Source organism: Falco rusticolus, chromosome 5 (genome assembly GCF_015220075.1).
Source record: "Falco rusticolus isolate bFalRus1 chromosome 5, bFalRus1.pri, whole genome shotgun sequence".
NCBI classification, from domain to species: Eukaryota; Metazoa; Chordata; class Aves; order Falconiformes; family Falconidae; genus Falco; species Falco rusticolus.
The window spans coordinates 61,458,600-61,471,553 of record NC_051191.1 but is presented as its reverse complement, the minus strand read 5'-3'; the positions used below and the strand labels follow the sequence as shown (position 1 = coordinate 61,471,553).

General features: G+C 41.9%; 1 protein-coding gene across 1 annotated transcript; it reads left to right on the top strand.

The window, feature by feature from the left end:
* Positions 1 to 369: 369 nt before the first annotated feature.
* On the top strand, positions 370 to 10,787 carry HSP90B1 (heat shock protein 90 beta family member 1). Its single transcript, XM_037387468.1, has 18 exons — positions 370 to 506; positions 1,002 to 1,101; positions 1,731 to 1,872; positions 1,952 to 2,068; positions 2,431 to 2,762; positions 3,578 to 3,689; positions 4,386 to 4,502; positions 5,093 to 5,209; positions 5,932 to 6,069; positions 6,174 to 6,251; positions 6,334 to 6,399; positions 6,663 to 6,932; positions 7,124 to 7,369; positions 7,639 to 7,775; positions 8,379 to 8,457; positions 8,556 to 8,711; positions 9,271 to 9,369; positions 10,514 to 10,787. The coding sequence occupies exons 1-18, from the start codon at positions 458 to 460 to the stop codon at positions 10,541 to 10,543; spliced, it is 2,385 nt and encodes a 794-aa protein (XP_037243365.1). The 5' UTR covers positions 370 to 457; the 3' UTR covers positions 10,544 to 10,787.
* Positions 10,788 to 12,954: the final 2,167 nt, after the last annotated feature.

Sequence of the window (12,954 nt, the reverse complement as noted above, 5' to 3'; positions counted from 1 at the left end):
CTTATCGCTCCAGGACCAGCCCGCAGCGGCTGTGGCCCACCTGGGCTCAGCGTTAACCGTTAACGAGTTATTCCTTAAATCATCAGGAGAGTCCATGCCGGGCAATCCCCTCCGCGGAAGCGATTGGCCAAGCGCCTCTTCGCCCGGCCAATCGGCGCCGGCCACGCTCCGTCCGCAGGAAACCTCACATGGAAAGCCACGATTGGCGGGAATAGCTGCAGGCCCCTCCCTTCCAGGCTTCCTATTGGCTGTATATTTGGCGTGGTACGCTCTAATTGGCCAGCCGCGGAGCGGCTCCCCCCCACCCTCCGGCGCCCCGGGTTGATAAGGCGGAGGGGGAGGGCCCTCCCCGCTCAGCGGACTCGGCGGCGGCGCGGGCGGGGGCTGCGGCAGGCTCAGCAGCGAGGGGCGGGGGCGCCTGGGGCCGTTCTCTTTTGCGACCGGGGCCCACATCGCTATGAAGTCGGTGTGGGGGCTCGCTCTGGCGTGCACGCTGCTCCTGACTGGTGAGTGCCCGCGGGCTTCTAGAAGCTTCTGGCGGGTGGTGACGGGGGGGTAGGGGTCCCGGCCAGCGGTTCCGTGCCCTCTCCCCGCCCTTCCCCCCCTTTCTGCCGGGGTACGTGGGACGGAGGCCGACGAGGAGCGAGGGGGGAGCCCGCATTCCCCCGCCTGCGCTTCCTTCGGTGCGGGCCTACCGGCGGGAGGGGGCGAGCGGGGCCCGGCCTCCCGCCTGGCTCCCCCCGGGCCGCTGCCGTCCCCGCTCTCCGTGGGGGGGGGGAGGGGGACGGTACGTCTGGCGCGGCTCATGCGCCGTCACGGGCGGGGGCGGAGGGTGGGCGGGGGATCCGTTCCCTCCCCCTGATGCCTGCTGGGGCTGAACTTACCTCGGGGAGGGGGCCGGAGGGACCGAACTGCTAAAACCGTGGGAATGGGTAAGTGGCGAGCTTCAGCAGCGTGCGGTGGGGATTAGGCTCAGATCCTTGGATTCCTTGGTTTTCCAGTGTCGGTTAGAGCCGATGAGGTCGACGTGGATGGGACTGTGGAAGATGACTTGGGCAAAAGCAGAGAAGGGTCTCGAACAGACGATGAAGTTGTGCAGAGGTTAGTATCTGGGGTTCAGAGTAAGCTACTTCTGAATCGCTAAGGCTTTCTCTTGAGGGGTCAGCTCAAGCATCAGTGGGCCACTCAAAAGAGAGATCTAGTCAGCAGGGAGAAATAAAATACTTCTCAAAAAGGCTGTTTGTCAGTAGACGTGAGCCGGAGAATTCGGATTCAGAAATACTCGACTTGGTTTTGTCTAATTTCAATAGTTGTATAAAAACTAATATGTTAATAAGAGTTTATTCTTCCATGTGGTAAATGGTGTCAATTTAGTGTCTACTGATGTAATAGCTCTGTGCCCATGAACCATCTCGCCTCCTGTGAGGTATACCACGTGCTGAGTGTTGCAGTTGTTCTAATGTACCTGTATTCTTCCTCAGATTTCTTTTTGGAGAGAAGTTGTTTCTGTGAGCATGGATTTTTCACTTCAGTTGTAGATTAAAGTTATGTCGTTGAGGATAACTACTCTTGCACTTAACTCACTTGATCATGTAACTTTTGGGTCATCTCAGTGATAAAAAGGGTGTTAGGTATTGTTCTAACTAGACCATGATTGCTGTTGCTACATGATAAAGTTAGTGATACGGTTAGCGGCAAGAGTACTTGACGGGTTTTCTTTGTCCTAACAGAGAGGAAGAAGCAATCCAACTAGATGGCCTAAATGCATCCCAGATCAAAGAAATCAGAGAAAAATCTGAGAAATTTGCATTTCAAGCAGAAGTGAATAGAATGATGAAACTTATTATCAATTCTCTATATAAAAATAAAGAGGTTAGTGCCTTTATCAGTAGAACATGTTAGAACTTCTTGTGTGTGTGCTGGAATTCCTGAATGCTGGGTTCTATTTCAGATTTTCCTGAGGGAACTTATTTCAAATGCTTCGGATGCCTTAGATAAAATACGGTTAATATCGTTAACTGATGAAAATGCTCTTGCTGGCAACGAGGAACTTACAGTCAAAATCAAGGTAAGAAGCATTAGGTGCAATCCTTTCATATGGAGGAATGGTGGGAGGAATGTAAAAAGATAGTGCGTCATTAAACCTAAATTTTTTTGCTCGGCACTGGTGCAAATACAAACTGAGACCACATCGAGACTGTTATAGTTAACTTAATCAAATACTGCTTTTCTAAGGGTGAAAATTTTATTTGTTTCTGTTAAATGGAAATACTTAAAAGATAGGTATTCCTCTGTGTAGTTACTGCAAATTTCATTTGTTGTAGCTGGGCATGTTTGAATATTAATGGCTACTACTCACTGCTTTTCTGTAGCAGTGTATTAAGATTCAAAGTGAATTCAAACTGCAGCTTTTCTGTTTTTCATTTTCAGTGTGATAAAGAGAAGAACATGCTTCATGTTACAGATACGGGTATTGGCATGACAAAAGAGGAGTTGGTTAAAAACCTGGGTACCATTGCAAAGTCTGGTACAAGTGAATTCTTAAACAAGATGACTGAAATGCAGGATGATAGCCAGTCAACATCTGAGTTAATTGGCCAGTTTGGTGTTGGCTTTTACTCTGCTTTCTTAGTAGCAGACAGGGTTATTGTCACATCAAAACACAACAATGATACTCAACATATTTGGGAGTCAGATTCAAATGAATTCTCTGTGATTGATGACCCAAGAGGAAACACCCTAGGACGTGGCACAACTATAACGTAAGTGTTAAGTTTCTTTGGATCCAAAAGAAAAAAAGCTGTGTGGGTACACTTTGCTCGTTGGAATATGGGGATGACTTTAGCATTGTGACTCCTGCCTGTATTGTTTGAGTCTTGCAATGCAGCTTTTTTAACTTTTATAGAAACATACAAACTAGTAACTGCATCCAGAATAAATGTGAAGCAGTACTGGAGTTTGCTTCACATTCCATTAGGTGACCTAAGAAAACCATGACCGTCTGGACAACTAACTGTCAGCAAGTAATTCCAGACAGTTGAGCTGCCTCAGAATCGTTCAGTTGCTCAGTGCAATTGTGGCCTGCCAAAACGAATACGGGGGCTGTAGAGCTTCTTGGGAGCTGACTGCTATTTATATACCAGCAAGACTGGTCTGATATAAGTCTCACATTAGACTTAGTTTAACAGTCCTGCCTTCATTGGTTTGATGAGCAGATGAATTTGGTCTAGGTTTATTGGACCTCTTCCTGAATTGGGCGCTTAGCATGAAAAAGTTTATCTGTCTTGGTACTCTAGTTCAAAGTAAAGCCAGTGAAGAGTGTGTCAGGGTCCTCATTTTTTCATTTAGACTTCTGGATAATCGTGTTGTGCCCCAGTTGTTGAAAACAATTAACCCTTCTATCTCACTGGAGTGGCTTAGTAGGGGCTATATTTTAGGAGATATCTGTAGCTGAACTAATAAAAGCTCACTTGCATAAATTTGGATTGCTAGAACTGCAACAGTAGGAAAATTTCATTTGTAAAACTATTTTGAAATATTTGTCCAGCTCTTCTAAGTTTTATTGTGTTTTTTTTAGCCTTGTTTTGAAGGAGGAAGCATCAGATTACCTTGAGCTGGATACTGTTAAAAATCTAGTAAAGAAATACTCACAGTTCATAAACTTCCCCATATATGTGTGGAGCAGCAAGGTAAGTATATTTAACTGAGCATTGCACAGTATGAGCTTTGGTTGTGAAAACTGTGTGGCCAGATCTTTCAGGAAGAATGAGGGTGTACTGTTGAACTTCTGCTTGTCTCGTTTCTAAAGTACTTGTTTCTGACTTTCCTGGCTAGTATTTTACTCGTTCCTTGCTCTACAAAAGTTAGTGTCTTGCTAAAATCACAAATCCTCAAGGAACTTCGTTTTATTCTCACTCTTAAGAACTTTACGAAAGGAGAAAGACTGCACTAATTGCTAAGAAAGATCTTTCTTCCACTGGTTTTGGTAAGCTCTCAAGCAGGGCCATGATTAGGTGTCCCTTCTGCTGAGAACGGTGGCATCTTACTTTTTCAGCCTGTTATTGTGATGTTTTTTTGGTGTAGCACTACCTTAAAATTGCCCAAGTCTCTGATCACCATTATGTATAAACCTAAATGTAAAAAAAGCTGTGAAAAACTTTAAAAAAAAAAAAGAGTACAGTGACCTCCCAGTGTATTGAAGGAAAGTGTGTATTAATGAAAAATGCAAGCAAAAAAATGTAGCTACCTATAGGGAAATGCTTGTGATAGGCAAATAGCACAACTTAAACTAGTGCTCAGAAAGATTAATCTGTTTGTGAGAACAGCAGAACATACCTGGTAGGAAGCAAAGCAATCCAAGTCCCTATTTTCAATTGTCTCTTTAGACAGAGACTGTCGAAGAACCCATTGAAGAGGAGGAAGCAAAGGAGAAAGAAGAAACTGATGATGATGAAGCTGCTGTTGAAGAAGAGGAGGAAGAAAAGAAACCAAAAACTAAGAAGGTAAGCTTCCTTCAGACACAGGATTTTGTAACTCAGGTCAGATTGTTCAGCAGTTCTCATAGGTAATCTTCCAGGGGCGCACTTCAGTAGCGTGTGTGCTTTCCAACAGCAATCCTGTTTAAGTGCAGATAGAAGTTCTGTTGGGAAACAATATTGTAAACAAAACAGACTTGGTTGAAATCAAGCAAATGATTGACAGTAGGCTTGTGAGGCACTGGTCCCAGATCTAATTAGAAATACTTGTGTGAACTGCTTGAAATGGTAGTGGACTTCAGTAATCTGACTAGTTTAAGCTGGTCATACTCTGCTGGAATACTTTTTTTCAAAATGGCAGTAGAACATAGATGCTGACACTCTGAATGGGTTAAATGTACACAGGGTAGACTTAAGTTCTGTTCACATTTGTTAAACTAATGCATGTACTTCCGTGAGAATACCCAGGCCACAGCACAATCTGCTTTGTGAATTGGGGAAAAGCATGTATTTTTGACATGCTATTTTATGACTTGGCCTCAGTTGAGCGTCTTTAATTGACTTAACTGGAGTAAAGAATGAGTCTTCATTATACTATGTTGCTTATAAACTTACAGGTTGAAAAGACCGTCTGGGATTGGGAGCTCATGAATGACATAAAACCTATCTGGCAGAGACCATCTAAAGAAGTTGAAGAAGACGAATACAAAGCTTTTTATAAAACCTTTTCCAAGGTAAGCTCTGAGCCTCAAGATTGTTCCCAAGCAAGAGGTTAGCTGAAGTATCTCTTGTTCTGTCAACAAAACTGAATGCTTACAGGATGGGCTGTTTCTGAAGAATTAATTTATTGCTGTCAGTAGATACTGAGTTGCAGAGAGTCTAGAAGTGTATAGCATCTCAGTCACAAGTTAACCCTCTTTCCAGAGAGGAGATACTGTCACACAAGTGTTGAGTAGCCTAGGTTTGAGGAGTAATATGTTCCAGCACATACAGAGCTTATCAGTGTGTTTAAATGTTGATAGGGAATTTTTTATTTAGTCTGAGAGTAGTGGTGCTTGCGTTGTATGTCGTAAGAAAAACAAGGATGCAGCTTTCTAGAAAGGACACTGTCTTTATGTATAAATACAGTTTAATATGTTACTTGGGAGTCTCTTTAAGTGTGTTATGGTACTGTATTGGTGACTGTGCTATTAGTAACTTTTTTGTTGGGTTTGGCTTGTCAAAAAAAAACCCAAAACAACCCAAACAAAACTCTGTGGATCTAAGGAAGTTTACTTCTGTAAGTAATTTGACTGAACCTGGAACATTTGTCTCCATAATAGATTCTAACAAGATATGGTTAGATAGTTTAATTGTAAAATAATTGCACTTAACCTGGCAAACTCACGTTATACTGGAAACGTGTTAAATCACTGCTATTTTCCCCATGTCAACTACAAGAAATCTGTCTTCTCAGGAACACGATGACCCAATGGCTTACATCCACTTTACTGCTGAAGGGGAAGTAACTTTCAAATCTATCTTGTTTGTTCCAAATTCCGCTCCACGTGGCTTGTTTGATGAATATGGATCCAAAAAAAGCGATTTCATTAAGGTAGGACAAGCAAGTCTGTGGGTAAGGTTTCATACTTTAAAAAAACAAAAAACCCCAAACCACACACAAACATAACGTGGCTGCTGTTTCTTCTTGCAATTCAGCTCTATGTTCGAAGAGTGTTCATCACTGATGACTTCCATGACATGATGCCCAAATATCTTAACTTTGTTAAGGGCGTTGTAAGTATTAGAAGTCTTGCTTGCATTTGACTTTTTTATCTTTGAATGCTATTAGCTATACTTACAAAGTTTCTTTTATCAGGTGGATTCTGATGATCTTCCTTTGAATGTATCTCGTGAAACGCTTCAGCAGCATAAACTGCTAAAGGTAAGCTAATTGATGTTGAATTCTTTCCTTGAAAATCAATAGCAAGACAGTAGAGAGTAGCAAGATTTAGAATAGCAGCTTGATTAATTTTACTTTATGTAAGGAGTGTGTAATTAAAGTACAGGAAACCCACTCGATGCAGCCTTCAGACTACCTTGTTCACTTCAAATCAGGGACACTGAGTGTCTCTTGAGTCCATCTTTCACAGTGGAGTTGAATTGAGGGTTCTTCTTGTTTATAATTTGGTATTGCTGCTTTTTTAGGTGATCAGAAAGAAACTTGTTCGCAAAACTCTTGATATGATCAAGAAAATTGCAGATGAAAAATACAATGACACATTCTGGAAAGAGTTTGGTACTAATGTAAAGCTTGGAGTTATTGAGGATCACTCAAATCGTACACGACTGGCTAAACTTCTTCGATTCCAGTCTTCTCATCATGAAAGTAACCTCACAAGCCTTGACCAGTATGTGGAAAGAATGAAAGAGAAGCAAGACAAAATTTACTTCATGGCAGGTGCTAGCAGAAAGGAGGTATGTGAGCATGGAAAAAAGAGGGAAGGGGGAAAATTATGGCTCCTGGTTAAAGTGCCATAAACATTGTGAACTGTGTATTTGCTGTAAATGTGGGGATTTCACGCTTATGTTACAATAGTTGTACAGGTTTCAGTAGCTGCTGGTACCAACAGAAGTAAACTGGTGTCTGATCTGTTTTGTCATCTTAGGCTGAGTCATCACCGTTTGTTGAACGCCTTCTGAAAAAGGGCTATGAAGTGATCTATCTGACTGAACCTGTGGATGAATACTGTATTCAGGCTCTGCCAGAGTTTGATGGCAAGAGGTTCCAGAACGTAGCAAAAGAAGGAGTTAAGTTTGAAGAAAGTGAGAAGTCTAAGGAGAGTCGTGAGGCCTTGGAAAAGGAATTTGAACCACTCTTAAACTGGATGAAAGACAAAGCTCTAAAAGACAAGGTAAAATGTTATGCTGTATGTATTGCTTATTTGTTAATGCTGTTGTACTTCCTACAACACACCTTGCAGATTCTTTGAGCATTGACTTGTGACAGTAGCCTCTCTGTCTTTCTATGGATAAAGAAACATGTTTAATACCTTCATTTCAGGAAAATTAGTTAGAATATCATCTTGGAATAGTTAAGTGGCAGGAAATCTCAGAGTTATTTACTTTATTCCCTGTTCAAGCTGTTAGCTCTGAACTAACATTAAGGCTTTTCTTCCTACAGATAGAAAAAGCTGTGCTATCTCAACGTTTAACCCAATCTCCATGTGCTCTTGTGGCTAGTCAGTATGGATGGTCTGGTAACATGGAAAGAATCATGAAAGCTCAGGCTTACCAAACTGGGAAGGATATATCTACAAAGTAAGCTTTCAGTTATGTAGCAGCAGACATGAAATGTTGATGGCGTCCCTTGCTTGGTGTGGGCGCACCAAGCTACCATCTGATTCAGATGGCTTTTCATATTTTTAAGGTCCCTTATAACCAAGTTGCAGTCTCCATCATAGTTTTAGATTGTTATTTCAAAGCCCAGTATGTAAAACTACCTTTGTGAGTAAGATTCTGTGGCATTTGCTATCTGTCATTTGGTGACAAGAAAAGGTAAACTGTCTTCAGTCATTTGAATGGCTTTTAGAGTTAAGCTGGTGTTGAAGTGGGGCCAGGGGGAGGAATATGCTTGTTACTGTGGCTGTAATTATTCATGGGTTTAAAGGTGTAGCTGGGTCTTGTACAGGGGTCCTCAAACTACAGCCCGTGGGCTGGATACGGCCCCCAAGGTCCTCAATCCAGCACCAGGTATTTACAGAACCGCTCCCTGCCCCCCCGCCCGGGGGTTGGGGTGGGAAACGAAGCAGCCACAGATGACTGCCTGCCACGGCATCCATGCGCTGGCCCCCTGTTCAAAAAGTTTGAGGAGCCCTGGTCTTGTACGTCAAAACTTAGTGATGTAACTTCTATTCTTTCCAGTTACTATGCTAGCCAAAAGAAGACATTTGAAATTAATCCCAGGCATCCACTGATCAAGGACATGCTGAGGCGAGTCAAGGTAAACAAAGCAACAGCAGTGAAATATTGACTGACTTGGCTGCGTATGACCTAGTTAACAGTTCTCTTTGTGTTTCTTTTAATGCTCTTTCACATTAGGAAAATGAAGATGACAAAACAGTTTCAGATCTTGCAGTGGTGTTGTTTGAAACTGCTACTTTGAGATCAGGATATATGTTACCAGACACTAAAGAATATGGAGACAGAATAGAAAGGATGCTTCGTTTAAGTTTAAACATTGACCTGGATGCAAAGGTTAGTTCGCCTTCAACTTGGGGCTGATAATTAATGTACTGCTGCTAGATCTTAAAAAGCAGATACTTGACACTTAAATAAAATTAAATTTAATAGCTTCCTACACTTGAGGGCTACCAGGAGCCCAGTTCCAAGTACCTGCGTGAGCAACTAATAGGGTCTGTACTTCATTCCCATGTCTCCCCTTATGCTTTTCTTTCCAGTTGCTTGGGATTCTGCTCTTTTATGCTTCTTGAGTACTGTCCTGTCCATAACTAAGTGGTGGTTCTGCTGGAGTAAATCAGGGACCAAAGGCACTTGTGCCCATCTCATGGAGAAATTCTTAAATGGGTATAAGTAATACAGGTTCCTAATGCTGTGCAAGAACTTATGCTGGCTATCTTGCTGGAAGGAGGCATGACAGCAAGTCAATACTAAACAGAACTTGCTTTCTCCTTCAGATAGCTTGAGGCAAATGTTTGGAACTGATCGTGAATTCTTCCATAGCCTATATTTAGCTAGTCCACAGCTATTACACATCCTAAGCAAATAAAGCAAATCGCTTGTGCCCTTCCTACAGGTGGAGGAGGAACCTGAAGAGCCTGAAGATGCAGCTGAGGACACAGAGCAAGATGAAGAGGAGGTGGATGCTGACGCTGAAGATAGTGAAACACAGAAAGTAAGGTCTTAACTTGGATTATTTTCCTAACAATATTTATGTACAGTTTTGTCTGTGTTGCTTCTTGGCAACAAACTTACTTTGTCATTCATGACACTAGTTTTTAGTGTGAGGTTTTTTGGTGGGGGAACTGCAGGACAAATAACACTTTATTCCTTATCCAAGTGTTTTCTTACATTATAGTTTGGTGTGTTCAAAGTTGGAGCTAAATTTAGCTTAAGAGACTGTAACTGAGTGCTCTATGACAAGAAAAAAAGTAGCAAATCCTCTACAGTGAATTTAAGGTTACGTGTTGGATTTCCACAGCTTGTGGGCAGGAACATCAGCAAATTGGCAGGTGTATAGTTTCAAGTACTTAGAATACAGACTTGAAACAGCACTACCTCTAAACAGATCAACTCTGGTGTGAATTCAGCTTGCACTTAGCTAATGTCTGCAGTTTTATGTCTTAATGGGTGTGCTGAACTCTTCTAATACCACTGTTTCTTGGTAACATTAACTTTTATTATGAGGTCCCAACTGGGCCTGCTTTCTCAGGTTGCTTTTGGAAGAGTCCTGCAAGATGATACCTTGTGACTAGTGCAGAAATACAGTTCATAGAGAGATACTTGCCTACTACTGAATGTCAGGCTAGCCAAGAATAAATTGGAGGAGTGATGCTTGTTGTACTTATAGCTACTTAATTGTTATGGCATTTACACAGCATCATAACCTGCAATGACAATAATATTATAAAGGAGCAAATTTGTGTTCTGTTCGGTAGATTAGCATGCTTGCAGGTTAAGGTTTCTGATTACTGTCTGGAAAGTGTATGTGCTTCCTGGCTCTGCTGTCAAGTAGTATAGGGCTATTAACAGCACTAATATGCCTGGAAGATAGCTTAGAAAGTATTAAAGATTAAATGGTACACTAGCTGTACTGCAGACTAAAAACATTTTTCTAATGTATCTTTTTACTCTGAGTAGCAAAGGCTTAACATGCCATCATTTGAACAAAAGTTTGCCTTTAATACCTCATTAAAGTTACACTACTTAATGCTTTGGAAAGCATCAGCAGCATTTAGGTTCAGTTCTTCTGGGTCAGCTCTTGTAACCTTTTCCACTTCAAAAAAGCAGTGTTCTGATTCTCTCTTTGTCCTCTACAGGATTCCACAGATGTGAAAGATGAACTGTAAGCTGCACTCAACTACTGTTCTGCATTGGGGGGTTAAGAGGGAATGTGAATTAGGTTGTTCTGGGGTTTTTTCCACTGTAAAATGTTGAGGGATGCTATGGGGTTTAAGGGTAAAGGAGGATTTTTTTTTTAAGTTCACTTTTCTAAAAACATTCCTCATGAATGTAAATTTGTATTATTTAACTGACTTGGTGTAAAATCTTGTCATGTACAAAATAAAATGTTCCCAAACACCACTAATTCTACATTTATACATAATAAGCTCATTTTGTGAGCTAGCACAAAGAAACAAAAGGGATTGTCTGGAATGTTCAGGTCCTTGGTACAACAGGTAGTTTGTAGTACTGGTGCAGCCACACCCAACCTGCCATGCTGTTCAGCCAAAATCCACTGCTATCTGAGACCTGGACTACTTGAAATAAGCATTCAAGAAGTTATATATCTAGTGCTGTCTTGAAGAGATAGGGCATTTAGAAATGGCATCAGACCTGAAGTCCTGCCAGCTTACACTGTGACTTGACTCCACTGTATGGAATAGGCAGTGGTAGTTTTTGCAGCAGAAAAAAAACCCCTCAGTAAATAAGTCTGCAACAGTTGGAAGTGGCTTACTGGCTTTGACTTGTACATCTACAGCAGTCCTGCTTTCTGCAGGTTTGCCTTTTTTAAAGGTGCAAGCTCTTACCTTTTACACTTGCTTCTTAATGCCGTTCCTAAACTTTCACTTCTGTTCTATGTTTCTAGTATGGCAAAGCGCAGTAGGTGCTAAACAACTAAATGTGTTGACACCAAATTGTAATGTAGACAGCTTGAACTGGAGGTGCTGCTTTTTGTCCTATTTGTTGTTGTTAGCTTTGTGTGGAGTTTGGGTGAAGGACTACACTATGTTTTCTCATTTGTGCCTCTACTTTGAAACATCTTCACGGGGCTGGTATAAAGTGTTTCACTGAAGTTGGTTTTGCTGGATTTTCTTTGCCTTCCTCTGTGGAAGAAGTACATAGGAGTAGTACTTCTATACAGCAACTTTTATTTAAGAACCACTCCTGTTTTGTGAACACAGCTTTTGAGAAATTTGAGGTTCTGCAGTCTGAAGCAGAATAAACTTTTCTATTAGGTGAGGGCAATAAGCACTCACCTGAAGAACATGCTTTCCATTTACTACTTCTAGGCTGCTTTTATGTTGCCCAAGTACCGTTTTCATGCAATAAATACAAATGCTGTGTATCAGTGTGGTTAATGTGTTAGGGTTTCTGCAAATATGTTGGTTTTATTGAGGTATGCTGTTTGAGACTTCAGGGAATGGGAGCTTAGTTGTGGGGGTTTTTAGGGAGTTTGGGGGTTGGTTTTGGTTTTTGTTGATTGTAGTAGTATTTTAGATCCACAGTAAGAAACTGCTGTTACTAGAGCATGCCGAGTGGTCTAACCCTGGAGTGTGGCTCAGCAGCTAGTAATACCAGCTTTAATAGCAGTCCTCTGTTAGTAAGTTACTGAATAGAGCAGGTGTACAGATTCTTCTTACTATAGTAGTGCAGACTTTGTGCTCTGTACCAATCAACTGCTGCTGAGGTTTGGATGTAATACTTCCTAAAGATTCACTTCTAGTGATGCGCTTATGAGTACATCATCAACACAAACATGGCTCACATTAGCTGCAAAAGCACTCGTAAACCAAAGAGAGGAGGAGTATTTGAAGTGTAGGATTGCTTGCTACAGTATGCTTAATCCTTTAATTACTTGGGGATTTAAGCAACTTTTGCTCTGTTACATAGCTGAAATTCTCAGTGCCTTGGTTTTAGGATGACATCTGATTCAATTTTGGAAATATAATAGAGTACGCTTGAGAGTCATGCTTTGTGCTGCTTCATCTTCCTCAGCTGAGGCTATCACGTGCAGCATAGCTGTGGTCCAGCTGCTCTCTACCCTGGAGTGACAAGTGTTTGCTATTAATAACCACAAAATGTAGTTGTAAACTTGCCTTTTTTTTGGGGGGGGGGGGCAGGGAGGCAGGCAGGATTGTGCCAGCTCTGTGAAGCAAGATAGTGTTAATGCTGAAAGATGTATCTGCTAGTCAGCTGAATCTTATTTCTTTCAGTGCTGCGGTCATGCTGATTCTGGGGGTGTCACTTCTGCTGTTAAAACCTGGTGTGTGGTCAGCTTTGCTACTCCTAAATAGTCACAACTAGTAACAGGTCCCTCTGTGATAGAAAAGGCTGGGGGGAAATAGATGCACCCAGTTGCTCAGTTTATCTCATGCCGAGATGGGAGGCTGTCAATGTCCGCTCTGTTTATGTACAGTGAAGGAAAAAGTAGTTCATTAGAACTGGACCTAGTAAGATGTTCTCATTGATTGGTTTAATTTGGGCTTAACATCAACATCCAAGATTGACTTGAGGCCCTTCTATCACCGGCTGCTGC

What these genes read in the sequence shown, in the direction of transcription:
- HSP90B1 (XM_037387468.1), top strand. Translation starts at nt 458, where the DNA reads ATGAAGTCGGTGTGGGGGCTCGCTCTGGCGTGCACGCTGCTCCTGACT. An exon ending in AGCAGCATAAACTGCTAAAG is followed by an intron (nt 6,400 to 6,662) that starts GTAAGCTAATTG and finishes CTGCTTTTTTAG; the next exon opens with GTGATCAGAAAGAAACTTGT. An exon ending in ACATTGACCTGGATGCAAAG is followed by an intron (nt 8,712 to 9,270) that starts GTTAGTTCGCCT and finishes CCCTTCCTACAG; the next exon opens with GTGGAGGAGGAACCTGAAGA.